This window comes from Mus musculus, chromosome 19 (assembly GCF_000001635.26).
Source record: "Mus musculus strain C57BL/6J chromosome 19, GRCm38.p6 C57BL/6J".
NCBI lineage: Eukaryota > Metazoa > Chordata > Mammalia > Rodentia > Muridae > Mus > Mus musculus.
This window is the reverse complement of record NC_000085.6, coordinates 9,871,669-9,899,494: the sequence shown is the minus strand read 5'-3', so window position 1 is coordinate 9,899,494 and position 27,826 is coordinate 9,871,669. Positions and strand designations below refer to the sequence as shown.

At 47.9% G+C, this 27,826-nt stretch overlaps 1 protein-coding gene and 1 pseudogene across 6 annotated transcripts; one reads left to right on the top strand and one right to left on the bottom strand.

Moving 5' to 3' along the window:
- The first annotated feature begins 5 nt into the window (after nt 1–5).
- Incenp (inner centromere protein) lies at nt 6–27,200 on the top strand. 6 transcript variants are annotated; one of them, XM_011247154.1, is made up of 20 exons: nt 3,859–3,920; nt 4,024–4,174; nt 4,543–4,656; nt 5,486–6,222; nt 12,769–12,820; nt 13,731–13,788; nt 13,908–14,022; nt 15,006–15,057; nt 15,476–15,590; nt 15,662–15,796; nt 16,292–16,303; nt 21,067–21,176; nt 21,247–21,367; nt 21,699–21,818; nt 22,679–22,819; nt 22,880–22,905; nt 24,319–24,397; nt 24,572–24,679; nt 25,125–25,275; nt 26,622–27,194. In XM_011247154.1, exons 1-20 carry the CDS (start codon nt 3,911–3,913, stop codon nt 26,816–26,818), a joined length of 2,604 nt encoding a protein of 867 aa, XP_011245456.1. In that variant the 5' UTR covers nt 3,859–3,910; the 3' UTR covers nt 26,819–27,194. The 6 variants fall into 6 exon arrangements, with proteins under 6 accessions (NP_001356285.1, NP_057901.2, XP_011245456.1 ...); NM_001369356.1 differs by lacking the exon at nt 3,859–3,920 and adding an exon at nt 6–156 and having other exon boundaries at nt 22,679–22,905; nt 26,622–27,200; XM_006526707.2 differs by having other exon boundaries at nt 22,679–22,905.
- On the bottom strand, nt 10,326–11,018 carry Gm19054 (predicted gene, 19054; annotated as a pseudogene).
- Nucleotides 27,201–27,826: the final 626 nt, after the last annotated feature.

Genomic DNA, 27,826 nt, shown 5'->3' with positions numbered 1-27,826 from the left:
AAATCGTAGATTCGCCCGCGCTCTTCGCCCGGTAGGTCCTCGCCTGCGGCGAGCTCGCGGTACTGGGAGTCCAGCCGGTCCGGCGTGGCGGGAAGCTTAATCTGCGGAAGCCGCGGACTGGAAAAGGAGTGGTCCGGGAAGACGCGGCGCCGCCGGGTGAGTGAGAACGGGCGTCGGGAGTCGCAGGGTCGCGGTGTTCGGCCACTGGTCCCGGCCTCTTCGCTTCCCAGGATGGGCCAGGGGAGTCACTTTCGCCTATGGGTTGCTTATGGGTGTGGGGATCACTTCCAATGGTTCTAGGCTTGGAGATGAACTTCGAGGCCCTGCACTTGAGTCCTGGGATCCGAGAATGGTCAGTCCTCTTCCCCGCACGCCGGGCCTAACACCTGTGCAGAGCCTGGGCTGCTCTGTAAACCCGGACTTGAGTCTTTTTATGGCAACGGCTGCTCAGCTTCGTCCCAGCTGAGCAGCATTTAAAAACTGACCCAGCTCCGGAGACCGCCCTGCTACTTATTTTGTCATCCCCGCAAGCGTAGGCTCTTGTCAGCGGCGCAGTTCCCTCCAGCTTCCTGCTGCCAAGCGTTGGGATTGTGTCATTCTGAGCTTGAAACTATTGTCCTGGAGGCCTGTGGCTAGTGGTTAAAAAACATTTTAAATCCAGGCTCCGCCCTCCGATTTTCTTGGTGACTTTGACCTAGATTTGTATGTGCATGGGTATCTTGGAGTATGTGGCAAAAAGGAATTGAGAGGTTTCTTGGCATGGAGTAGGACTCTTGAGTGGAAGAGCAGTTTTAGCGATCGATCTTCCTGCTTGGAGGGGTGTGTGTGGGGAGAAATGCTTAGTTCATTTCCTGCACCCCCAGAGGAGATGGCAATTGCTAATCTGCTGAATGGCACAGAAATAGTATTTGTGGAGAGGAAGTGACCTTCCTTCTCCCATGGTAGGGTTTGTTTATTTCGTGGACTGAAGGTGAAGTTACCCAGGAGTCTGATTCTTGTTACACCTCCTCCTTTCCTCAGAGTCACCTTTTCTAACTTTTCAGCGAGGGCTTGCTAGAAAGCACATTTCCCCATGGAAGAAGAAGTGTGGTATTGGACTTGGTGAAAGAAGCGCTCACTCCGATTGTAGCATGAGCAGACATTTTGTAAAATTTCCCATTTGTTACTTTCTTATAGCTCCTCTGCAAGTCTTTGGAGTCCTTGTGCAGTTTTCTCTTCTCTTTGCTGGCCTTGAACTGATGAGGCCTTGGACTTGGCTAGGGCTGTTTTCTGGTGCAGGGGGATAGGGAGACTCAGTGGAGAGGCCATGCTGATGAGTAGCTGGCTGCACAGTTAATGCTTTTTCCTAAAGGCTCAGTGCCCCTATCCATTCGGTTTTGCCCCAGTTAGTGCTGCCTTTGGCCGTTAGGTCAGGGTGTGTTTTGGCCTGTTCTAACATGTGCCTACTGAGTTGCTCACTGAGTGTCCCAGTGTGTGATGGTGAGACAACCTTTAGGATTAGTTGATGGATGAATGAATTCATTCCACAAGTGCCAGACTCTTTTGTTGCTGAGGAAGGCACAAGGCTTACCCTCAGAGAGCAGGTTAGTGGGTAGAGGCCAGCAGTAGGCAAACATAAACAATCACTCATTTGCTGTGCACATAGCTGGAATCTGTGTGTGAGATCTTGGCTTGGATTGGAGGTCTGATCCTCCTTAAGGAGCTGAAAGCTAAGTGAAGAAGCTGTACAAAACAGGAGACAGAGTTCCTAGAGGCCAGAACTTGTTTGAAGGGCAAAAGGGTAGTGTGCCTCATACATCAGGCTGAAGAACTTCAAGGAAGAACCTAGAGGCCACAGTATATGATGGCATTATGTTCCAAGAGGATCAGTAATATAGCCCTTTCTTCCCTGACCTTTTTCTGTAGCTGAGAGGCTGAAGTGTGTATGCATGCTTCTTGCTTTTGAAAGTGTAAGTCATGGTGGGAACTTCCTGTCCTTATATAAGGTGGGATCCGATATATTAGTGCTCATAGCTGCCACCCACTCTTGATCTTTCATGTGTTTACCACTTGGGGTACTGCTTATCGGGGGCCCTGATATGACAGTATCAGAATCCTCCCACTTAGTGTAGGACCTTTGTTAGGATTATATAGTCAGGTCGTACGGCAGATATCCAAGCTCCCAGCTTTTTAAGGCAGTGGGTAAACTGGCACTGCATTGTCTTTTGCCTGGTATTGACAGCCAGGTCTTCCTGAAAGCAGCACATTGCATGCGCACTCACTTCGCTCTCCCTCATCCATTCATAGGACATTTTGGCTTTAGGGAGGGTTTCAGAGGTCTCTTTGGAGAACATGGTTCTGGACCCCTCATTTCTTATGCATTCCTGTGGAATGTATAGCACATTTCCATCTACTGACTCCCCCCCCCCCGCCCCCAAATTAAAGACAGGGTCTCATGTAGTCTAGGTTGGCCTTAAACTTGCTATGTAGCTAGGCATAACCTTGAAATGATCCTCCTGAATTTCTCAAATGTTTGGGACCATAGAACGAACTATGCTCAGCTCTAGTGTCTATTTACTTGTTTACTTGTATAGTGTGTGTGTGTGTATATATATATATATATGAACATGTTGTGTGACAAAGCTTTACCTGGGGAGATGCAACACACACTCCGTTTACCCCTAGATAGGAACCCACAGTAGACCAAAGTATGGATACCCACCACCAAAGTCCAACTTTGTGAACCAGTGAAATGTTTTTTGTTACTTACAGTAGTATCAGTGAGGGGTTACAGGATGAAGGGCAAAGGTAGTATGCCCCACAAATCAGGCTGAAGAACGTCAGGGAAGACCCTAGAGGCTACGTGTATAAGGGCATTAAGTTTCAGGAGCAGAACTAACTTGTAGGAGCAGAACTGACTCAAAGACAGCTGCATCACTAAGGCCCACCCCAGCATTGGTAACAGCTCATAAAAACTGGGAAACTTGCAGCATAATGCACAGCCTGCAGCTAGCTTTAACAGGCTAGAGTGTCCTTTCTAAGTGACATTGACATAGTCAGTCTAAACCTCGTCCAAAAGCTTGGTTGGTTTCTGCTTCTTGCAGCTCAGCTTGTTTGAGAATCTTCTTTGCAACTGGGCTTGAGAGTCGTCTTTGCAGCTCAGCTCTGCTTGTCTGCGAGGGACTCTCAGTTTTTTTTTTTTTTTTTTTTTCCGCCCCACCCCGGACTCTCAGTTTTTATTTGCTGACTCTGGCTGGGAGGGGCCTAGTGAACTTCAGGGACTTCCTGAAGCTTTTTTGAGTTGTTGACTTTCCTGTTTAAGGAGCTTCCCTGTAGATGAAATGGTTCATTCTGGGAGGAAAGTGTTATACAAATGGGTAGTGTGGCATGGGTTGTGTAGAGGTCTGAGGACAACTTGAAGGAGTCATTTCTTCCCTACCATGTGGGTCTCAGATTGAACTCCGGTGATTAGGTGTGGTGGCAAGTGCCGTAAATCTGCTGAGTTGTCCTGCTCGTCATCCACTGTCATCTTAAAGAGGCAGTTGGACTTGGTGTCTTGATGACCTAGTGTCTGGGGTCAACACAGGATGGCTATGTCTTAGTTCCCATCTATGAGGAGTGGGAGGAGAGCCCACAAGAAGGTAAACGGGTCTGTACTTGGGTAAAGAGAGAGAGGATGACGGCATGGTGTTTCTCCTTGATTCAGGGAGGTAGTGCATGGTCATATGAAGTCCTTGAAAGAAGGTTTGTAAAGTTTATATCAGAATTGTTTAGGAAGGGTGGGCCTGTAAGGACAGTCATACTCTGTGTTTGTATTGGGTTGAGAGGGTGTCAAGAGATCGGGATTACTGTAACGTCATTTCTTTTTGTGAAGGTGAGACCATTGGGTTGGCGTTTGGAGCTGTACAAGTGGCTCTGTCCTAAGAGATGCATGGATTTAGGTACAGGGTATTCTGTGTGATTGTGGATCTGGCAGACTTTCCTTGGAGAAGGTCCTGGTTACCAGCCCTGAGTTCTTATGCTTTTTGTCTCTGCCTTCACCAGACAGTGCCACCATGGGGACCACAGCCCCAGGGCCTATTTGCCTTCTGGATCTATGTGACCAGAAACTCCTGGACTTTGTCTGCAATGTGGACAACAAGGACTTCATGTGGCTCAAGGAGATTGAGGAGGAGGCTGAGCGCATGTTTATCAGGTAAAGGCAGGGGCATGCTGGGGTGGGTGTCTCCATAGGTCAGGGTTCCTTCCTAAGTGCCTCATGTGCTGGGGCCAACCTGGTGCAGTGACCAGAAGAAGAGGAGACTGAGTCTTTTTCCTGGCTCACTGTGGTAAGCTGTGTCTGAGTGTATGGCCTGTGGTGTCTTGTCTTGGAACTTACTTCCCTGCTTTAAGTTCACGAGGAAGTTCTCTGAGGGCCCAGCTGCTGATTTCACAGAGCTTTGGAGAGCTTTTCTCTAGCCTGACTTGTCATTGCCGAGAATGGGGTGGAATGTAGTCTAATAAGAGAAGGGGCAGCCCAGTAGTTCCCAGGGAGCCTCATGTTCACCCTCCTTGTACTTACAGAGAATTCAGCAATGAGCCAGAGCTGATGCCCAAAACTCCTTCTCAGAAAAACCGTCGGAAGAAGAGGCGGGTGTCTAACATTCAGGATGAAAACAGAGATCCCGTGAGGAAAAGGTAGGAAAGGACTGGGAGGCTGTGCTGGAGGATGTCTGGAGCCTTGGAAGCTCCTCAATGTGCTGATAGGAGCAGCAGCTGGAGGCAATAGTGATTTGTGGCCCACGCTGACTCTGACAGTTGAGATGCCATGGGTAAAATGAACTGTTAACCCAGATGAGAGTACAGGTGTAGATTTCTGTGCATTGGTGCTGCGGGTGGAGGCAGGGAGTTAGGGGTTTGGAAGAGGGGAGAGGCACCAGAGTTGTGGCCCAGGTTGCTGGTTCTTACCTCTGTTATTGGATTTGTTATTATTCTCTGCAGGAATGGTGGTGACTGCAGCACTCAGATAAAGATGCTAGTCATTCTAATCAGGCAGCCCTGGTACATAACATCAACCACAGCTGGCTCAACAGCTGTGTGTCCTTGGGATGAAATCCGCATCTCCATTTTCTCATCTTCCAAGCTGAGTGAATGGTGCCTGCCTCCCAGGGCCATTATCTCAGTCCTGTAGACTGAGCATGAGTGAAGTTTGCAGAAAGTGCTTAGCACAGTGTAACAACAGTTAAGAAGGTGGTGTGAATTTAGTCTTCCCAGCAGTTCTGTGAGTAAAGGAACTCACTGTCACTTGCAGAGTTCACTTAACTCTCAACTGTCCACAGATAGTTGGGGAGACAGGCTCAGAGAGGAACAACTGGGGTCTCATGGCTAGAAGTGGTAGGCTGCTCTGGACCTTCTGCTCGTTCATCGTTGGAGCTGGAGGCTACTAAGGAGACTGATGTACTCTAGAATTATTTTAGGGCGCCTCTTGCTTTGGGTTGTCTCAGTCTCTGTCCTGTTGCCCTAACAGGTTATCCCGCAGAAAGTCTCGGAGCAGTCAGGTGGGTACCCGGCACCTCCGCAGCAAGCCCGTTACTATTGTTGAGGAGAATGGCTTCCCTGTGTTGCAGCGGATAACCCGGGCCACAGCTGCAGCAGCGGCAGCAGCAGCGGCAGCGTCTGTGGCATCAGCTTCTTCCTCTTCCACTGCTGGGTCTCCCACAGTGCTGACCAAGAAAGCAGTGGTGGAGATAAGCACTAGTGAACGACTGAGTGCAGAACTACAACTCACTAAGCTCAAAGGTAGCCTTCCTCCATCTCCAGTTTCCCAAGGCACCCTGACATCAGAGGAGGAACTAACACCCAAGAAATCAGAGGCTGGAAAGCTGGACTCTGTCACAGTGAACTCCCTCAAGGCTACCCCTCAGAGCCCCAAGAACCGAGGGGTTGGGGAAGGACGTTCTGTTTCCAAGCTCAAGATTGCTCGGGCCTCCTGGGGGCTGCAGGACTCTCCTGGCTCTACAGACTCACCATGGCAAGAGCGGGTGCTTTCTCCTATCCTGCTGAATAACATCTTGCCCACAACAGCCAAGAGCCCTCTTGGGAATATTCGGTCAGTGCGGCGAAGCCTGATTTCCCAGGATTCCCAAGTGCCACTAGCCTCGAAGTATAATTTGGTGGCCAAACAAGAAAATGGCAGTCGCAGATCAAGCAGAAGGATTGCCAAGAAGGCTGGCAAAGAGCCAGAGGCCTCTGCTCGAATCATTTGTGAGTGTGGGGCAGTTGTGGGGTGATGATATGGTAGGTGGTCCCTGGTGTCTGCTCAGCTGGGATGCTTCCATTGACATTTCAGTGATATAAATGTTTCTCATGTGAATCTACTGAATGGAGCCACTAGCCACTAGCCGTGCCTGGCTATTGAAAATATATATAGTCTGATGGAGAAGCTGATTCCTCCTGCCACCCCATCCCCCCAGCAAAGCAAATCCCCCCAGTCTTGACTACTGAGCAATATCCCCTAGCTCTTATGTTTTTGAGATGGGCTTCTCCCTTGTATAGCTCAGGTTGGCTTTGGACTCAAAGTCCTCCTGTCTCTGTACCTCTAATATTAGGATTACAAGTGTGTACTACAAAGGAGCTGAATTTTAAGGTGTTTTTTTTTAGATTAATTTATATTATGTATGAGTGCTTTATCTGCATGTACATCTGCGTACTAGAAGAGGGCATCAGATCCCATTATAGATGGATGTGAGCCACCATGTGATTGCTAGGAATTGAACTCAGGACCTCTGGAAGAGCAGACAGTGCTCTTAACCATCTCTCCAGCCCCTTGTTTTTCTTTTTAATAGTATGTGTATGTATATGTACACACTTGCTATGGTGTGTGTATGTGTGTGTATGTGTGTGCGTGAGAGAGAGAGAGAGAAAGGGAGAAAGGGAGAGATAGATACCAGAGGACAACTTGTAAGAGTCAGTTCTCTCCTTCCACTGTGTGGGTCCTGAAGATTGAACTCCAGTCAGTAGGTACTTTTACTCGAGTCCTCTCACTGTTTTAAGTTTCATTGACCAATTTAGACTTCAATGGCTGCCACTACTTGGTGACTGAGATCTAGTTCAACATTGGTTTTTGTTGTTGTTTGTTTCTTTTCTTTCCTTTTCCCTTTCCCCTTTCCCCTTTCCTTTCCTTTTCTTAGAGATGGGGTTTCTCTGTATAGCCTGGATGTCTTGGAACTCACTCTGTAGACCAGGCTGTATTAGAAATCAGATCCACCTATCTCTGCTTCCTGAGTGCTGGAATTTAAAGGCATGTTTCACCACTGCTTGGGTCAACATGGTTTTGTAAATAAGCCTAGAATGTTGGTCCCAGTGTTCCTAAGGTCTTTTTCCCAGAGTTAGTATATCCCTTGGTCCCTCTTTGCTGGAGTGACCGACTTAAACACACTATCCCTGTATTTAACTCCTAGTGGTGAAACTACTGTGGAGATGTGCCATATAGAGCATGTAGGCTGGTACCCAGTAGCTGCTAGGACTTATGAGCCTCAGAGGCAATCCTGAGAGTTGGGGTTGGCTGCCTGAGGACCCGGGTGCTAGTAAGATTTTTGGAGGATGGTTGTATCCAACCTACATGGAGAGAATGTATAGCACTAGCAATCCTAACCAAAGGAAAGGATTTCACAAAGACTTGGAGACTCCATTCAGTAAGCGATGGACTGCCTGGAGCTTCTTGCCATTAAAGCAAATGTAGTACAATGATGGCTGTTGGAAGTTCTTAGGCATCCTGCAAAAGTGAAGAAGGAGACTGCTATATCAGGTTTCTACAATTTCAGGGTCAGAGGACAGGTTAAGTTTCATAGTAAATAGGAAGTAAATCTACTATCTGGCTCTTGTCAGATTTACGGAAGAAATTGGTCTGTGTATTTTCTCCTCAGAGTTTATGCCTTTTAACAGAAGAGGAAACTGAGGTAGACAAGCTGTAGAGTCCAGAAGTTTGGATTTGAGTCCACTTGCATTTCATCCAGGAAGGCAGGTGCTGAGGGGCTGGTGAGGCGCCCAAGGGCTGGGTTTGTCGGGCACATGAAGACACCATACCTTGGAAGGTTCTCTTTGGCCTAGCTTTGGGCTATACGTATAGCCTGGAGAGACAGTGTAGGCCTTGTGCAGCACGAGGTCTGGCAAACTGTGTCTTTGATTGTCAGGTGCCTGGGATGGGGTGAGTGTCACAGCTCCTTTTGAGTTTTTTTTCAGGTCTGAAGCTGGTCCTGGTTAGGTGAGCCAGGAGCTATGGGAGGGGAAGGAGGAACTGGGGTGAATCTCATAAACCCTTTCATGATTTGGTGTTAGACATCAGACATGTGGTTCTTTTTATTCTTTTTGTTGTTGTGGTTTGGTTGTTTGTTTTTTTTTTTTTTTTTTTTTTTTGCATGAAGACATTCTTAAAAAATTTGAAGTCAAAATATAATTACATCATTTTCCCTTTCCCCTTTCTCTCTCTAACCGAATTCTTTCTTAAATTCATGACCTCTTTTTTTTAACTTGTTGCTACACACACACATGCATGTATACACACAGACAAATATATAAATACAGCCTGCTCAGTTTGTATAATGTTGCTCGACTGTACACGGTGTAAAAGGGGACCCCTTGTATTGGATAACCAATTGTGGTGGGGCCCTCTTCCCCTTGGTGGGGGAGAAAGACCATTTTTTCCCAGTCTCAGCATTACTTCGTTGCTGTAGTTCTTTGTTGAGGGTTGTGGTCCAGTGAGCTTTCCTCTTAGAGGTTGGCATGCCTTTCTGTTGTCCTCATTCACTTTTGGTTTAGGCAGCCATGCTGTTAAGACTTAATGGTCTCGGTAGCTTCTTTGACATTTCTAGGAGATGTAGTCTCACCTGATAGTTCCTGTTCTCAGGCTCTTTTGACTGTTTTCTCTCCTAGTGTTCCTGAGCCTCAGGGGCAGAAGATGTACTGTAGCTATATCATATATATATATTTGTGTATGTATATGTATATGTGTATGTGTATATGTATATGTATATATTGTAGCTGGGCACCATATGAGATCACTTGTTCTTTGCATTTTGATCTGTTGTGCTTTTCTGTAATGGCTTCCATCTGTTGCAAAGAGAAGTTTCTTTAATGATGTTGAGAGCTATACTTGTCTATGAGTATAAGAATAAATATTTAGATTGCAGTTAGGAATTATATTGGTTTGGTAAAGTAGCAGTTGTAGGTTCTCCTCTAAGATCTATGACCTCATCAACTCTGGGAAGTTGGCTAGGTTTCTAGCCCCAGGTACCATTTCCCTCTTGTTGAGAGGGCCTTAGGTCCAACTAGAGAGCTGTTGGTTACTTTCAAGATATGGATGCTCCTGTTATACTTTAGGATTATGGTGCCACAGTGGTCATTGTTATAGTTCATAGATTACACTAATGGGTAGGATTTCTTGGTTACTTACCTCTTGACTACTTACATGGTACTTTCTGGTAATATGAAAGCTAGTTAGTTCTTAGAGAGTAAGCTTTCAAGTCAGATTCAACTTGGATCCTCCAAGACTAGTTTTTTAAGTGCATGTCTTTAGCAGTAGGGACTTAACTTTGAAGCTCTGGGAGACAACCAAGGGCAATAGCAATATGAGTCTTGGATAACCTTGACCAATAATTCAAAAGAGGGCTTCTCATGCCTGGTATTGAGTTTTTTATTAGATGGTTTATGGCTTTTGCAGGGAGTCTGGCAGTGCGAGTGGGAAAATTTTATTCAAATTATATATATGTATGCATTATACATAGATTTATATGTATTACATGTAATTTAGGTAAATACATAGTAATAGGAATCTTTTATGACTTTTTCAGACATCCTTTTTATTGTTTTATCCTCCTTTGTCTCTATATATTGATTTCCTTCCTCCTCCTTAAATTTTTCTTTTCTTTTCAAGACAGGGTTTTTTGGTATAGCCCAGGTTGTCTTGGAACTCAAATTGTAGATGAGGCTGGCCTTGAACATAGGTCTTCCTCCTGAGTGCTGGAATTAAAGGTGTGTGCCACCAAGCCCAGCTCCCTCTCTAAATTAAGCCCCTACTCACATTTCCCCCATCTTCCCATGTAATCATGTTTAGCCTGCTAGTCTCTTCTCTGTATCTCACTCCCCTCCAGTACCTTTTTACCTCCCTAGTTTCTACAGTTACTCCAGGTAACATACCCAGATTTGAAGATTTGGAGTTAGGAGCTACAGATAAGAGAACATAAGAGGTTTGTCTTTCTGGATGTGGGTTATCTCACTCAACATAATCTTTTCTAGTTCCATCCATTTACTTGCAGATTTCATTTTTTTACGGTGGAATAATATTCTATACCGTATATGTATATCAATCTACCAATTTTATAGACATCATGGAGGGACTGTTGGAAAGGCTTGTCAGTTGGATGAGTTGGTGGTGGGATACAATCTAAAGCTCCCAGCAGTGTGGTTCCAAGGGCACTGCCATCTTTATGGGTGACTTTACATCCCTTGAAATAAGACATATTAACACTTGGCTCTAGCTTGTTGTCAACATTCCAACCAGAAATTTGTATAAATGGTATTGTGTCAGGGTTATAGCCAATATTCTTTATGGATGTACTGACTCCCTTAATTTCCTTATGTCTTCTTGCTGTAGGATGGCTTTATGGAATATGTTTTGTTGGCACCAATAGTTAGCTCTTTCACACTGAGTGTGAAAAGTCAGAAGGGCATGCTCACAGGTCTGCCCATTCTTAGAGACTCATCAGCATTGGCAGACAGTCTGGATGGCACGGTCATCCTGACACACCTGGGTGATAGTCACATAATGAGTACTGGTCTCAACTCTTCACAGGGATATGTCAATAGTGATACTATGCTCCCACTCAGCTTTTGTTTCTCCAAGACCAAGGCATACTTAAAAGAGCTATTTCCTATCTCAGCAGCTTCCTTTTCAAACTTTTTAGTGGTTTGTCAATTCCACATTTGTAGATGACCAGTAGTGGTAGACTTTCCTGAATTTACATGTGAAATGATTATAGTATTGGTGTCTTTTTCTTTCCAATTTTTGCTTCAAACTAGGGCTTCTTTTCTTTTTTTTTTTTTTTTTTCTGGTTTTTCGAGGCAGGGTTTCCCTGTGTAGCCCTGGCTGTCCTGGAACTCACTGGGTAGACTAGGCTGGCCTCGAACTCAGAAATCTGCCTGCCTCTGCCTCCCAAGTGCTGGGATTAAAGGCGTGCACCACCACGCCCGGCAGGGCTTGTTTTTATGATAGCAAACTTGTAGCTTTTAAGCATTGCTTTTTCCCTCCCCCACAGCCTTTGCTGCTGCTGGATACGATTCTGGGTTGGGTGTAAGCAGATCTGTCTAATTCCAAGCCCATCAGTTATCTCCTTGAAATAAGGAAAGATGAAGAGGCAGGGAACAGAATATGTAGTAACAGCCCCCAGGTGGGTGACCTTGGGTGCACCTCTTCTCTTAACTTCAGTCTTCTGTCTGAAATGGTAATGACATTGCCTTGATGGTAGTTAAAGAACTCATCCTTAGTGCTTGGCTATGATACATGTTCAGTAACTTATTTAGACAAGCTCAGGCTGACTTTGAACTTGTGGCAATCCCTCTGTCTCAGCATCCTGAATGCTGGGGCTAAAGGTGGTAATCATTGTGCCTGTAATTAATACTTCCTCAAGGACAGTCTTAATTGAAACTGGGCATTGCTTTACTGTGTGTGATAGGATGATAGAGTGTGGTGCAGAATTCTGGTTGTTTTGTTTTGTTTTGTTTTGTTTTTCTTTTTCGAGACAGGGTTTCTCTGTGTAGCCCTGGCTGTCCTGGAACTCACTCTGTAGACCAGGCTGGCCTCGAACTCAGAAATCCACCTGCCTCTGCCTCCCGAGTGCTGGGATCAAAGGCGTGCGCCACCACGCCCAGCTATGGTGCAGAATTCTTGATGGATGTAAGCATGTTTAGCATGCTTTCCTTGTTTTTTTGTGCTGTTTGGGCTAATGTTAATATAGTAAGAAGTCACTCTTCAGTGCAGTGGCGAAAGTAGTTCAGACGTGTGGATTGCCTGAAAGGGTCTCAGTATCTCCAGAAGCTTCATATCCTCCCTTCTTCCTTCCTCCCGTCCTCTGTCCTCCCTCACCCCCCCCCCCCCTTTTTTTTAAAGACAGGATTTCTGTACGTAGCCCAGGCTGTTCTGGAACTCTCTATAGACCAGGCTGGTTTTGAACTCAAGAGAACCTCCTGCTTCTGCCTCCTGAGTGCAAGAATTAAAGGCGTGCACTACCACCTCCTAGTTCCCCTTTGGTTGTCTCATCACATTGAGTCTTTCACATCAGTTCAGTCTCCATCCAGGCTTTAGCCTCTTTAACTTGGTTGTCGCACATGTCCTTGTTTACTGTGTAAGATTATTTGATGCTGGAAGGTAAAAAGACCAGACAGTGGCTTTGTTGGTTTTCCTTACCACTGAGGCTGCGGCACCTGGCCCGGAGCCCAGTACATAGTAGCAGATGAATGTTTGTTGAGTGAATAGGCTGCTTGTGTCGGGGCCCGTGTAATGTCAGACATTTCTCTTTCCAAGGTATTGATTCCTAGCCTAGTGAAGAGGTGGAGCTGTGCCTGTTACGCAAGCTACATAAAGCTAATAGCTTCATTGAGGTTCTGAGGGTGAATGAGGAAGAGAGCCAGGGCGCAGTGAGGGCTGTGTGTCTGTGAAAGGAGCAGTGATCGTGCTCCTGCCACAAACTTCCTGCACCTCTGGCCTGGCTCCTGACTGGTTTCTGATGGCATCTTTTGTTTTTGTTTGTCCTTCAGGTCACAGTTACCTGGAGAGGCTCCTGAATGTTGAAGTGCCTCAGAATGTTGGGTAAGTTCCATGCTAGAGCTTTTACAGGGGTGCTCAGGGCACATTGCAGGACCCATCTCTCCATGGCACTGCTGACAACCATGCTCCCTTAGCTTGGTCCCCATGTAACCAGGCAGCAAGCAACATGACTGTCAAGTCCCCAGGCAACATTCCATCAGCATCACTTGTTAGCCTGAGTGTGTGAACTCCATGCTTGTAAAGAATGTAGAACAACCATTTAAAATGAGGTGTAGTAGAGTGGTAGTCTGGGGCTCGACTGCTCTCTGTTTCCAGATTAGCCCTATCATTGCTTGGGCCTAGGGCACTGACTTCTCAGAGGTCATGCTGTGCTATCACATCTAGTCCTTCTTTACTTTGAGGCAGAGGGTCAGTGCTTGGGATGAGGAAATGGGGCTGGCTGGCCCCTGGGTGAGTAGTGAGCAAGCATCAAAAGAGATGAGGCTTTGCTGGGCCCTAAAGACTGGGACAGAGTTGGATAAAATATTTGTCTTCTCTGTATCACTGGAGCAATGCCTAAAAGTTATTCAGCTTACTGAGAAAAATGGTTTGTCATAGCTCACAGTTGTAGAGCTAAGCCACCTATGACCTGTTGGCTCTGCTGCTTTGGGGAGCAGTACATCATGACTATGGGAGTTTGGTCCACAAAGCTGTTCATCTCATGGCTGGGACTTGAAAGGAGAAAGAAAAGAAAGGACTGTGCCCGTTATTATTGCCTTCATGGGCACACTCCTAATAAGCATGTGACCTCTAATAAGAAAGTCGCATAACGTTTCTACTCAGGAAGCCATCGGTGTTAGCTGCTGTCTTCTGATCCAGCCTAGGCTGTTGGTTTGTCATCCAGTTCTGGCCGCCTAATATCAGAGGAAACTTAGACTTAAGAGTTCTCACAGTGCTCCTGCTTTGCTTTCAGCCTGGAGCAGGAGCCTGTCGAGGTGGCCGAACCTGAGGAGGCAGAAGAGGAGCAAGAGGTAAGGTCACAGGCCAGAGATGGGTAGGACCTGAGCCCTCCAGGTCTGAAGCTCTGTGCCACGCCATCCTGAGCCTCAGGATCTATGTGGGCTTCTTCAAGTCTTGGTTCTTCCTGTAGGTCTCCAAGAACAGTGGGTGTCCCTCCAAACCCCGCAGTGCCACCAAGATTGCGATTAGTACGCCCACCTCGAAGCCTGCGGCCGCTGGTCAGACAACAACTGTTGAAGAGCAAGGTGAGCTGCTTGGTCCTGTGTCTTGGGATATGGCACTCCATTTTCTGATGACCTGATAGGCCAAAGATAAACCTGAAGAGTCCATGATCTTGGCTAGAGGTTGCTGCTGAGTGTCACATGAGTAAGTCTAGCTGGCTAGATTAGGAAACAGGGAAGGACCTGAAGGAAGTAACGGTATGAGACTGTCATGTGAAGGTCTTAAAGCCCACTCCAAAGGATTCATGAAGACCTACAGGCTGGGGTCTGAGTGTCTACCTGGCCTCTTTCCCTTTGCTTGTTTCTGACTTCTCTAGTTCAAAAAGGGCAGGGTTCCTGTGGGTTTTGGGAGTTGGTCGGGAGCCCTTGCCTGGCTTCCCAGGCTACTTAGGCTCTTGGAGTCTGGCTCATGTCTCTCTCTGGAGGGTAATTTCCATGGTGTGAAGAAATGGCACTGTAAGGTTTCGAGCAAAGCATACCCTTTATGAAGGGGTCAGGGATAGTTGTGCCAGCTTGAAAGCTGCCAGGACTGCTGCAAAGACTCTTGGAGTAAAGAGTGCTTCCTCTTGGTGTGAAATAAAATGTACTGTGCCCTGTGTGATGACCCCATGAAAAGAACCTTCATCTTCTGTCATGTGGTACCAATTGAAGGCCAGGAGAGGTGACTTTAGTTATAGTAGAGTTGGCAGCTTGTCCTGTAAGGTTTTTGCACATAGTTTTTGTGGTAGTGGAGTGGCATGTAGATTAAGACTTCAGTGATACTGTCATGCCATTTGTGTCACATTTGCCAAGGATTAGGGTTGGAGGATCTGATTTGGGGGCCAGTATCCTGGGCTCAAGGCCAGTTACTGCTTAGTTTGGTGTTTTTGCCATTGACCACCCTGAGGTTGTCAGGAGTGGGGTTTGCTCTTGCTGTAGCTATTGCTGCTGGACCCCTTCCCTAAAACCAGCATGTATACCCCACCGCCATCACTCAAACAACTTCACTGAAATTTCTGTCTTCACAGAAGCTGAGCTTGACCAAACAGATGGACACAGAGAACCACCCCAGAGTGTCAGGTTTGCATCTGGAAAAAGGATGTGTAGGCAGCTGTGGTCTGAGGATCCGAGAGGGGGCTTGAATCAAGCTGGGGCCTTGCATAGAGAGGCTATGTCGGGGTGTGGCCAGGCATTCTGCTTCTTGACTGGTGTCACTGTTTAATTTTTTGACTTAACAGAAGAAGCACCTTGATGCTGTAGATGCTGTCTTGGGAATGATCATGTCCCTCTGCAGCCTTGGCTCTGTGACCTTTCATTGGCCACCTACCTTTTCCTGTGTGGGCAGCAAAGGGCTGGTCTGCAGTCTCTTCAAGTCTAGAGTTCTGAGGCTTAAGCCCAGACGTGTTTGCAAGGGTGATTTTTTTTTTTTTTTTTTTTAAATGGGATGTAGTGGGGCTATGACACCTCTTTATGACATGTGGCCACCTGTCCTGGGTAGGAGGAAACGCAGTTACAAACAGGCAATAAGTGAACCGGATGAGGAGCAACTGGAAGATGAAGAACTGCAGCCCTGCCAGAATAAGACCCCTTCCCCACCCTGTCCAGCCAACAAGGTGAGTAGGTTCCTGCCCTTGCTTGGTGTCTGCCTTGCCTGTTCCATCCTGACCCCGGCCCTGGTCTGTAGGTGGTACGGCCCCTCCGGACTTTCCTGCACACAGTGCAGAAGAACCAGATGCTCATGACCCCCACACTGGCCTCCCGCAGCAGTGTCATGAAGTCCTTTATTAAACGCAACACTCCGCTTCGTGTGGACCCTAAGGTAAGGGAGCCTGTCCCCTGGCTGTGCCTTGCTGGAACTAGGGCACTGTGGTTGAAAGCTCTCCTAAGTTACTGAGGGTAGTGTGGGCTTGGGCATATGGAGGTCAGACACTGATGGGCGATCGAGTTCAAGCCTCTGTGGCAAGGGTTGCCTCAATTCTGTGGTACTGCTCTGACTTTATGGATCCTGGACTATGACTGAGAAGCTCAGCTGCTTGGTGTGAGCCCTAGGCTGGAAAGTGGGAGGATTGGCTTAGCAGACCTAACACTGGCTACTGTGTCCACAGACCAGTGCTGGGTGTGACTTGAGAGGAACAGGTGACGACACCTTTACTGTTGGGAGGGAGGATGGGCGAGATGAAGCAGCAGTGTGTTGTTGGTTAAAAAAAAAAAAAAAAGGCCCTGAGTAGACCCACTACCGTAGATAGGTGCGTAGCCCGCCCTGTAGGACATCACTTGGCATTAACTCTTCTGTTCTTCTGTTTCCTCTCCACAGTGCAGCTTTGTTGTAAGTAAAGCTTTTCCCTGTCCCTTAACAGAGCTGCGCCTAGTTCTTAACCATGTCATGCTAGGTGTAGCTGACATGGAAGCACTAACATTGCAAGTGGGAGTGTTAGGAAGGCAGATGTGCACGTGGGAGTCACTGGAGTCACCAGGGTAACTGGTGAGAATCAATAGTTTTGGAGCTTTGCAACCTCCCACTGTAGAGATTGCCCTCTGCCCATCCCCTGCTATTGGGAGGACACAGGCAGGTGTGACCTGCAGTGTTTTTCTGGCCTACAGCTAGAAGTGCTTCCCACAGCCATCTACTTCCTCATTCCCAGCACTGGAGCTTGAGGGTCTGTGAAAAGAACAGACATGTCTCTGGTCCACAGAGCCACTGAGAGTTATTGGGTCATGGACCTAAGCAGTAGCCCTGATATGATGTTTGATGGGGTAGGACTGGTAACTGTAAACTTCGGCTGGGTTCATTGTGCAAATTTCAATGTAGCTGTTGGCAAGTGGCATCTGGAAACAAGACCAAAGAAGCTGTTCTCTTCCCAGGCACCTCAGAGCTGAGCTGGGCTGGGTCACTTGCTGTGAGCAAGAGCTTTGGACAACTGGGACCTGAGAGGAGCCCACAGTCCTGTTTCCTGCTCCTAGTTGGTTGCTGTCTTGACCAGCTATGGCTCAGCTTTTTGTCATCTGTTTAATGATTTGAAAATGCACACACATACAAATAATGTGGGATTTTTCTTTAAAGTTGTTTTATTTGTGTGTGTGTGTGTGTGTGTGTGTGTGTGTGTGAAGCACATGCTATAGGATATATTTGGAAGAAAGTTAAAGGACAATTTTTGGAGTCTATTCTTCTTTCATCATATGGATTCAGGGGATCAAACTAAGGTTATCAGTGTTGGTGGTAGGCGCTTATGCCTGCTGAGGCATAAGGTCCAGGATTTTATTTGAAAGTGAAAGTCAAAGGTAGATGCTCTGCAAGGAAGGAGCAGTGGGTCAAGGAGAAAGTGGAATTGGTTTCTAGGGACAGGGTACAGATGGTTTTCTGCTCTGGTCAACTTTTGATTGACAGTTGGAAACTTCAACCTGTGTAGGTGTGGATTATAAATCCCATACAGGCATGAGATAATAAATAAGGTCTCCTCCTCCCCACTCCCAACTCCCCCCAAAAAAGTTCATACTGAGAACATAGGTTATTGTTCATTTGACCACAGACTCCAAACAGGGAATTGCTAGGGAGGAGAAGGACACTGCTTTCTCGGGAAAGAGTTGTATGTGGCTCCAGCCAGAACAGCTGGTCAATACTTTGTTGGGAAGGGGTGTTGTATAGCTCAGGTCATGTAGGATATCCTGAATACACCTTCCTGCTTCATACCTTGATGCAGCCTCTTGTTATAGTTCTGAGAAGAGTTACGAAGGCATCTGAAAGGCTTTTGCCTTCAGCTGATGGCCATGGCAGGTGGAAAGGTCTCAGCAGCTGGCCAGATAGGTCCTCAACTTGTTTGTCCTCTTTGATTGGTCAGGGTGACAGCATGTCTCCCTTACTTGCCTGTGAAGAAGGCTGAACTTGTTCCTTCTTCAATTGGCCATTCACTGCCTCTCCTTTATATTGCCCAGGGCCTTGCAGGTATGGACATGGCTGATAGGCACTGCAAGTTGTCCTGCCTGCTTTAGGGAACCCAAGTCCCTGCACAGGACTTCTGGTGCTTATAGCTGGGATACCAGAGCCTAACAAGGTTGAAAGGTTCTGGGCATAGTAAATGTTTCTTTTTATACCCGAGTAGTACAATCGATGCTATGGCTGGTGTGGGAAAGTTTAATATTGAAGCTTAAGGAGAAAAGGCTGATCTCTGCCTTGCTGAAGGCTAGAGTTTGACTGTCTATGGGAAGAAGAGATGGCGAGCACTGAGTGCCATCCAGCCTTTGCTTTGGGAGAGCACTTGTGTACTGTAGTGTTGGAGAGAAAGTTGGAGTGTGATCCTCCCTACTTGTGTCTGTGTGTTTGTGTAAGATGTGGTCTCAAGTAGCCCAGGCTGGACTTCACCTCCTAACCCTCTTGCATCTACTTCCCAAGTCCTGGGATTATAGGTGTGTACCTATATGTCTGGTTCCCATCTTTTCTTCCTGAGTCTGGGTGGTTGGAGAGCCTACTGAAGGTCACCCATTCCATGTGGATTTCTCAAAGACCAGTGCTTTTTTAGGCTCTTCTGTACCCAACTTGGTTTTAATAGCTCCTGATGTCCCTCTTTTTTTCCATTTCTCTCTTCAATGTTTTTTGTTTAGATAGATAAAGTTACACAGTATGGTGAATTTGGGGGATGTGTGTTTCTATGAATTGTAACGTGACTTATGTGGCCATTACCATAGCTGGGACACAGACCATGTCCACACTGTCCTCACCCACTAAGCTCAGCAGCCATAGACCATTAGTCAGTAGGAATATCTTTGGAGAACGTCTTGGGAATTGTGTTGAGTTGTACGCTACCTTTGGTTAGCCACTGTGCTTCTAGCTAAGGTCTTTGAACCCATCTAAATTATTACTTGTAAATAGCACATAATTGGCTTTTAAAAATTTCTGGCAGTCTTTTATTTTACACATGCACACATATTTTATGTACATATATATGTATATATATGCATGTATGTATGTATATATATAATTTAAATGTTTTTAAAAAATTTATTGCCGGGCAGTGGGTGCTGGAAAGCATTAGTCTAACCCTTGGCCAGGCACAGTTTGGAGCGTCTCCCCATCTCTGCTGTTGCATTGTAGCTATAACCATGTCCCTATGGGGCTTTCTGGGTTTGCATGGGAAGTGATGCTAGTACCGATCTGCTGTACAATCAGCTGTCTTTTAATGGTGTTTTAGAAATTAACACAAATATTGAAAGACCTCCGAGAGGAGCCCCTCGCTCAGGCCTCAGGACAGTAGCAGACCCCCAAGAACTCAAGAGAGACCAAGCTTGATGCAAACCACGTGGCTTTATTCGGGGAAAGCCAGAGCTCTGGGGACGACTCATATCCCACACAGGGGTAGAGGAGTCGACCTCGAGGGGAAAGAGGTCCCAGTTTTTATAGGCCCTCAGGAGGAAAAGGAGAAGGGAGAGATTAGGGGATTTCCAGATCTAAACAATGTCTATTCTCAAGAAATGGGTATGGGAGGGGTACAAGGAAAGAGTCTGGTGCAGGTGTAGCAACTCCAGATTGGCCCTGCTGTGGTTGCTGGGGAGATTTTCTGACTCTATCTTAGCAACCAATATCACAAACACCTGGCAGTGAGGTGCAGCAGTGGACACACACCTGGGTTCAAGGAACGGTCAGAACATTGGCAGACACACGGGTTCAAGGAGCGGCCAGAGCATTGTGCACCTCTATTTATCTAAATCAGTGAAGCTAGTTCTGCTAACAGTGACATCTATTTTGCCAATTTCAGGGCTTCTGTGACCTTTTACATTCTTTCAGGATCTTTCAGTATATCACAAGATATTTGAAAACTAAAGGACAGGACATACCATCCCTGATCTAGCTCACTAGCCTGTGTTAACATTTGATGGTACCTTTTTTTCTACTGTTCTAAAAGAGTTGATGTGCATAAAAGAGTGGTGCATGTTCACACTCCTAGCATGTGTTGACAGTGATAAATGGCTGCTCCTTTATCTTGTTCTTCCAAATAGAACATTAGCTGACACTTTGAGCTGCCTGCCATTTTCTTTGCAGTCTTAGTCTTTAGTTGTGGGACAGGCGACTTATCAGGAACCTGGTAAGGTAGTGGGTCAGAGTCCTTGGAAACTCAGGTACACATCTGAGATGGTAGGGGCTCCGCGATCCGTGCTTTCTGCCAGTTTCCTGGCCTGGAATGTGTGCCACACTTCCCACATACAAGAATTCTCCATGCTAATAAGGTACCTAGAGGCCCTGAGGGTCTAGTCAATAAGCTCCCCTTCCCAGACATTCCTCTCTGCAAAAGGTATTTAATCTCTGGACCACCGTGAGAAGTTGGTATGCATCCGTTTTTCAAGATGAACAACCAATGAAACCAAGGACTGTCTCTTTCATCTACCACTGCTATGGGGAGCATGGAGGAGGCCTTCGCCCATAGAGCCTCTGCCTAAGTCTCCCATAGAAGGCCTCTCTGTAATTCTAGACAACCACTGCTACTTTTACTGATGAGCTAAGCTGGAGCTCCCAGCCCAAGCCCCGGGCAGATGCTGTCCTTAGCCCGAGGATCCCAATGGTCCTGGCCTTGCCTCCTTGAGGGCCTGTGGACCCCAACACTTCATTTTTGACTTCTCTGTGTGGTTTTCTAGTGATGACTAGATGCCCAGGAGTCCACATCTCAGACTGCTTTTTCCCATCCTTGGAGCAGTGTCTTGGTGCTTCCCTAAAGCCCTGCACCCTATGGGTGGGCGGCAGCGTGTTGGGATAAGTGCAGTCAAGCTCCTGTGTTTCCCTTCTCCAGCAGCTGTGCCCAGCAGCACAGTGGGGGCTGAACACAGTCCCACATTTAGTCACTTTTCAAGTTGTTTATATAACTATAATCAGCATACATCTAATTTGAGGCTGCTTTTGTGTTGCCTACAAGTCAGGTTCGTGGATGCACTCTGTCCGCCTGAAGGAGAAACAGGATGCTTAGTCTTGCCTAGGGTGGTCACGGGATGCTTGGATGTCTGCCTGTGAGGCATCTGCTTCTCTGGCTGCTTGAGAATGGTGCAGGCAGCCTTTGGGGTTGGTGGGTATCCTTATTTACATCCCAGTGGCCATCCTGCCCTCTTCAGGAGAAGGAGCGCCAGCGCCTAGAGAGCCTGCGACGGAAGGAGGAGGCCGAGCAGCGGCGCAGACAGAAGGTAGAGGAAGACAAGCGGCGGCGACTGGAGGAGGTGAAGCTGTAAGTGTCCCAGCTCCCAGCCCGGCCTGCCCCAGCTTGGGTAGGCTCTCCTTGACTGCTGTGCCCACAGGAAGCGTGAAGAGCGCCTCCGCAAGGTGTTGCAGGCCCGTGAGAGGGTGGAACAGATGAAGGAGGAAAAGAAGAAGCAGATTGAGCAGAAGTTTGCTCAGATTGATGAGAAGACAGAAAAGGTGAGTCTGGGCTAATGGGCCCAGTGGGCGGGGCCACTGGACTCTTGCATTAGTCATTGGCTGGACGGCCCGTGTACCCCTGCTTTCTGTCATATGGGCTTTGATCTTTTCTGAGGCAACTTGAATGCTGGAAGTCTAGCTTTAAGCCTTTTCTCCCCCCAGCAACCCTTTTCGTGTGAGCAGTCCTGAGGTGGTATGGCTTATTGTGCCTTTTCCCTGAGTTCTGGGCAGGGTTTGTAGGGGCATGGGTACCTCTCACAGAGCTCTAGGCTCCATGCTGCATGCTAAGGTAGAGGTTGCTCCAGAGGACACATGTGAGTGGATTCTGCAGGCTAAGGAGGAGCGTCTGGCAGAGAAGGCAAAGAAGAAGGCAACTGCCAAGAAGATGGAAGAGGTAGAGGCACGAAGGAAGCAGGAGGAGGAGGCACGCAGGCTCAGGTGGCTCCAACAGGTGCGACTAGGTGGGGACAGGGAAGCAGTAGGGTGGGACAGGCACTGCCTCCTTGCCCTGAGGACTGGCTGGGCATGCCCATTCTGTAGAGTAGGTCCTCTTGAACTTGTTGCTGACTTGAGGGTTGCGTCATGGGGACTTTGCTAGAAGCCAGAGTTTGGAGATTGGATGTGCTTTTGGAGCCCGGCTTCACCTCACATCTGCTGTTTCTTAGCGGTGTGCCCGTGATCAGGTTACTCAAATGGCAGAGTGATCTTGCTTTTGAAAGGGTTCTAGTTGAGAGCAAGATTCACTAATGCACGAGAGGCATGTCGTGCCTGGTATGTGCTGAATGCCCAGTGGGTGATTGTAACACACTCCACCCTTGAGCCTTATGCTTGCAAGAGTAGGACCCCATCTCTCGCTCTGGAACTGCAGTCTTAGCACTGGAGGGAACAATGTCTGTCGTTGGGGTGCTCTAGAATTAATCAGTGTGGTGTACTTACGCTCTGACAGACACTTAAGTTTAATGTGTGTTAACTCAGCAGCTCCTCGAGGTGCACGTGCTGCTGTCTCCTGCTTTTCAGATGAGAAATGACCATCGGGTTAGATGGCTTGCCTATTGCACATAGCTAGCTCTCCAAGGTCCCCTCTTGCTTGTCAGCTCTGCTGCAGCTGTTGCCAGATGCCTTTTCTGTCTGCCCATGACTTTCAAAACCTATTGTCAAGGAGTCTGGCGGCTCCGTCCTACCTGATGTCATGGTGGTAGTCAGTGCCTTAGGAGCTAGGGCTGTGGGCAGGAGCAGCTCCTTGGCTTGCTTTCTCTCTGTGGGCGCAAACCTGGCTTGAGTGTCCCGCACTTCCTTGCATTGCCAACTCAGGAGGAAGAGGAGCGGCGGCATCAAGAAATGCTACAACGGAAGAAGGAGGAAGAACAGGAGCGCCGCAAAGCAGCTGAGGCCAGGCGCCTGGCAGAACAGCGGGAGCAAGAGAGGCGAAGGGAGCAGGAGCGGCGGGAGCAGGAGCGGAGGGAACAGGAGCGGAGGGAACAGGAACGGAAGGAGCAGGAGCGGCGGGAGCAGGAGCAGGAGCGTCTTCGGGCCAAGAGGTGAGGCCACCCACTGACCATTTACTACTGTCCTGTGTGGGGAGTGACAGGCAGCATGGCCACTGCTTCTTTTTCTTGGCTTCTATTCACTTGAAGGTTGTCAGGCTTTCCCTTGTCCTGATGCCTACAGCTAGTGGACCACCAAATAGGATATATGTTAGCTGTGGGAGACTCAGGGGTTCCAGCTCAGGGTCACTGCACGTTTTCTTCTGCTTCAGCAGAATGTGCTGACTCCTTTGGTGCCTTTGTCTCAGTGGATAAGTAAGGTGAGGGGTCTTAGACACATAGTACTCCTCCATGGGCCTGCCCCAGGCATCCTGGGCATGAGGGACATTTATATTGCAGTATAGGGCATTGAGCACATGTTAGCCCTGGCCCCTATGCTACCCTTGGTGGTGATGATAACCCGGTGAGGTTTTCCCTTCACTGACATTTATTAGAACTGTGCCCACATATGTGTGCAGACCAACAGGCCCAGCAACTATTTCCTCTTCCTTCCCAACTCCTGACTTGGGTACATGTTTGATGGAGAATTGAGGACTTCACATAGAGGGCCTGCATCTCAAGGCAGTATTGGGTGCATATAGATTGACACAAAAGTGCCCCTGGTCTTTCTAGGTAAAGTCAGAGATAAGAGTCTGGGAGGGAGTGGGTGGTGGCTGCTATTGTGGCTTCAGAGTCGGGTGGTTAGATTTGTATTAGCCCTGAAGAGCGATGGGGTCTGAGGGTTCCTCTGAACTACCTGCTCTGTAGGTTTTTAAAAAACTTAATCCTTAAAGCTCTTGTGGCATAGAGACAATGAGCTTTACAAAGGAATCTGGTTTGAGAGTGAGGCTAAATGACTTGTTTAAGGTCAAGCTCCTGACTGTAGAGGCGACCCCTGCTCACTGGGTGGAGCTGAGTGCTCTGTGTTTCTTTTTCTTTTTTTGTTTCTTTTTTTTTTTTCAGAGACAGGGTTTTTTTTACACAGAGACAGGGTTTCTCTGTGTAGCCCTGGCTGTCCTGGCACTCACTCTGTAGACCAGGCTAGCCTCGAACTCAGAAATCCGCCTGCCTCTGCCTCCCAAGAGCTGGGATTAAAGGCTTGCGCCACCACCACCCGGTTCTGTGTTGTCTCTCTCATGTAGTGGTCATAGCAAGGCCGGAGGAGAGCTATCACTCTTCCTATTGTGAAAAAGAAAAGGGCGAGGCTCGTGGACCTCACTTGCATGGAAGAGGGGTTGTATGCTATTTGATTCCAAAGTTAGGCTTTGAAGCTTGCTTTTGGAGAGTCCAGCTGTTGGCTTTAAGCTGATGTCCAGTTCTACTTGTCCCAGTCCCTAAAGGCATGTCCACCAAGCCTAGATTCTCTTGCGGGGTGGGAAGAGGACTGGGGCCCTACTACTGGCTTGACAGATTCTTGGTTGTCCTCAGGGAGATGCAGGAGAGAGAGAAAGCCCTGCGACTCCAAAAGGAACGACTTCAGAAGGAACTGGAGGAGAAGAAGAGGAAGGTAGGAGTGTTGGGAAAATGGGCTCCATGTGGGTTCTGTGCTGAGCTGAGAGCTGAGAGCACTGGGAAGCCTGGGCTATATACTCTTCAGGCAGCCCTGCCTTGCCACATGGGGTAGCAGTGTGGCAAGAGGAGAGGAAGGACACACCTAATCTTGTTGCTGGTTGGGTCCCAGGAAGAGCAACAGCGCCTGGCTGAGCAGCAACTGCAGGAGGAGCAGGCAAAGAAAGCTAAGGAGGTGGCAGCAGCCAGGAAAGTCCTGAACATGACTGTGGATGTGCAGGTGAGGCCTGCGCCCCTGTTGGGAGGGGCTCTTACACCACCCTTCATTTGCTTACAAGCTCAGGCTGTGTGTTAGAGCCAGAAGAAAGAGAGCAAGTAACTTGTGTTTATTTCTTTTTTCTCTTTTTGGTGACAGGGTCTGGTTGTATAACCTAGGCTAGCCTCAAATTTGTAATCCTTTTACCTTACCCACAGTTGCAGGGATTAAAGGACCATCCATAGTAGAAAGCTAGTTGAAGATCATGGTGTGTCTTTGAGGGAGGGAAATGCCAATATGAAAGAAAGTTTACATGATACAAAGTGGTTTATATTCCCTGACTTATTAAAATGAAAAAGTGGCCCTATATCTTTCTTTTCTTCTTAAGAAGTGAAGGGAGATGGCCAGAGTGTCAGTGTCCTCCAGGAAGGCAGGGGAGGAGCTAATGACCATGCTGATTTTCTTCTAGTCTCCTGTTTGTACCTCATATCAAATGACTCCACAAGGACCCAAATCCATCCCCAAGATCAGCGTAGACGATTATGGGATGGACCTAAATAGTGATGACTCCACAGATGATGAGTCCCACCCCCGGAAACCCATCCCTTCCTGGGCCAAAGGTGAGTGGGGCCCAGAGTTTCTGAAGAGGCTTGGGCTGCCTCCTTTCTTCCCCTCTGTGGGATGTGGACGTGGTAGTTTAGCTGCTGCAGGTATACAGGCTGATGTGCTGACAGGCTAGGCCCAGTGACTTATGGCATTGACCTGAGGACTTAGGAACATCGGGCTTTGCACATGCACCTAGAGGTAGGAGGCTTACTCTGGTCTGAAGACGCATCTGAGGATATAGGATAAAGGGTGTTGAGTTCCTTTGCTCTTGTTGAATGTAGCTATGTCTGGCTCAAGCAAACGTGCTGCTAAGTATTCTGACATGGACTCGAAAGTCCTCTCGTCAGAGTCTGGCCCAGCAGGGCTCAAGAGGCTTAGACCCAAGTAAGCCACCCATGGGTGGGCATAGAACTAAGAGGATAGCAAGGTTTGGTTGGAATGTTAGAGGTAGGAAAGATCACGAGCAAGGGGATTGGTTCTTGAGCAAGATTTGCCTTGAGTCTTGGGGTTTCCGATTTATACAGGGTGTGGATGGGTTTGATGCTGTCTCTGGCCTGGGCATGAGGGCCTGCTAGGGTGTTTCTTAGGATTTGCTGAACTAGAGGTTAGCACAAGGTGCTTACCTCAGAAGGGTCCTCAGATCCCACAGTGGGTCAGCACTTGACAGAAAGACAACTTTTGTGACAGACTTTGTTTAAACCCCACCATAACCAGAATCTTATGTCAAGTCACTTTAGAACAACAGCAAGCAGGGGCCAGTGTGGCCAGCAGAGTTGCCTCATGGTAACTGACCTTAGATAGATTACTTAGTTTCTGTATCTGTGAAGAGGGAGCCAGTGGTACTAGGACCCAACTGAGATGATTATGAGTGAAGGAATTTAGGAAGCAAGCCCTGGATGTGTGTTCACTCCTGATCCTCTAGGGCCCTCCTCAGCCTGGTTGGTGGGGCTGTGAATCCCACACAGCTCTGCTCCTTTAGCTGTGTGCTCTTCTGTAGAGTCTTTGAGGTTGGTGGGAGTAGCCAGGCAAGGAGGCTTAAGATCTGGAGACAGGCTTGTCTTCACACTTAGCTCTGCCATTCACCTACCATGTGCCGTGAGACAAGTCTCTTTCTACAAAATAGGGAGAATAAAGTATTGCCTAAGACAACTCCTGGGGGCCTTTGGGCTCAGCTGCTAGAAGATGGAGATAAAAGGATAATTGTTGGGTGGAGGCGAGCAGGAGGTTGCTAGAGGAGCAGATAGGATAGGAGCAAGGCATGCTGTCATGAAAAGGATGACTGGGCTCTGTGGGTAGGTGCAGGGGTCAGGGAAGCTCCCAGAGAGCACCGGACAGTGATCCAGGCCTCTGTTTTCTTCAGGCACCCAACTCAGCCAGGCCATTGTCCACCAGTACTACCACCCTCCAAACATTCTAGAGCTCTTCGGATCTATTCTCCCACTGGACTTGGAGGACATCTTTAAGAAGAGGAAGACTCGCTACCACAAGCGCACTAGCTCTGCTGTTTGGAACTCACCACCCCTGAAAGCCACCATGGTCCCCAGCAGTGGGGACTAGACTATCTAGCCTGAAGAGTCCATGAGGCAGGCCCTCAGTCATTTTGGAGCACAGGGCCCATGTGTGTCTTTCTGTTTGTTTCTCTGTCTGTTTTGATGTTGGGCTGGTGCACTTCTGCCTGATATGCCATTGTTCAGGTGGCTATCAGTGTCCTCTGTTTGTCAGGTATTCCCAGACCTGTTGGGAGGATGGGCTTCATGCCTGGGGAAGAACCAGGTTGAGCACTGATGGCTCTGTAGGCAGTACTCTGTAAATAAATAGATTGTTACAGTTCAGTTGAATGACTTTTAGTTTCTAGGGTTTGTGAGGTAGTTTAATAAAGTGTATAGCCCAAAGTCTGCTGTGGATATTGTGAAGACTAGAGGCTTCATTGGAATATTGGTCTGCAGCAGTATGTCTTGTGCCTTTACCTTCAGTGTGTGCCTAGACCACTTGGTTGGGTCAGATGGGGTCCCACCCAGAGGTTCTAATGACAGACATGTCAGCATGTCCTGATAGGGCATCTGAACGTGCTTCCTGTTGGTAAATGGAGCCTATTCCTTGGGAAAGGCCTGGCCCGTGACTCAGCTCTGCCACATTGTCCTTCAGCCTCACCACTTCTCAAGCTCTGCCATGGTTGCTGCTGGGGATTGGAAGGACTTGAGGAAGTCCTCGTGCTGGGAGCTAATCAGGAAAGGAATGCACTCAGGCTGACTTTGGGACCCGTGCTTACAAACGGGGGGGGGGGGGGGGGGGGGAGGTGCGGAGGTTTAAACTGCAAAACCACCAGCTACTCCATAAACGCTCAGTGAAGGATGGCCTTGCTTCTGATAGCTCCTGATGCCATTTTTCCTGGAACTGGGGTTAGCCACCTGTGGCAGGAAGGACAAATCAAAGTATAGTTATTTTGGATATAGCTGTAGTAAAGCCAATTTGTTTTCCCATTACCTCCAACTCCGTACGTGATCTGAGAAGCTGACAGGCTTACTATGGAAACCTGTTGAGAAGATTTTTGCCGGTTGCTTTAGG

Coding starts and splice junctions, on each gene's coding strand:
- Incenp (XM_006526707.2), top strand. Junction 12,821..13,730: donor GAAGTGCCTCAGAATGTTGG/GTAAGTTCCATG, acceptor CTTTGCTTTCAG/CCTGGAGCAGGAGCCTGTCG. Junction 22,906..24,318: donor GAGCGTCTTCGGGCCAAGAG/GTGAGGCCACCC, acceptor GGTTGTCCTCAG/GGAGATGCAGGAGAGAGAGA.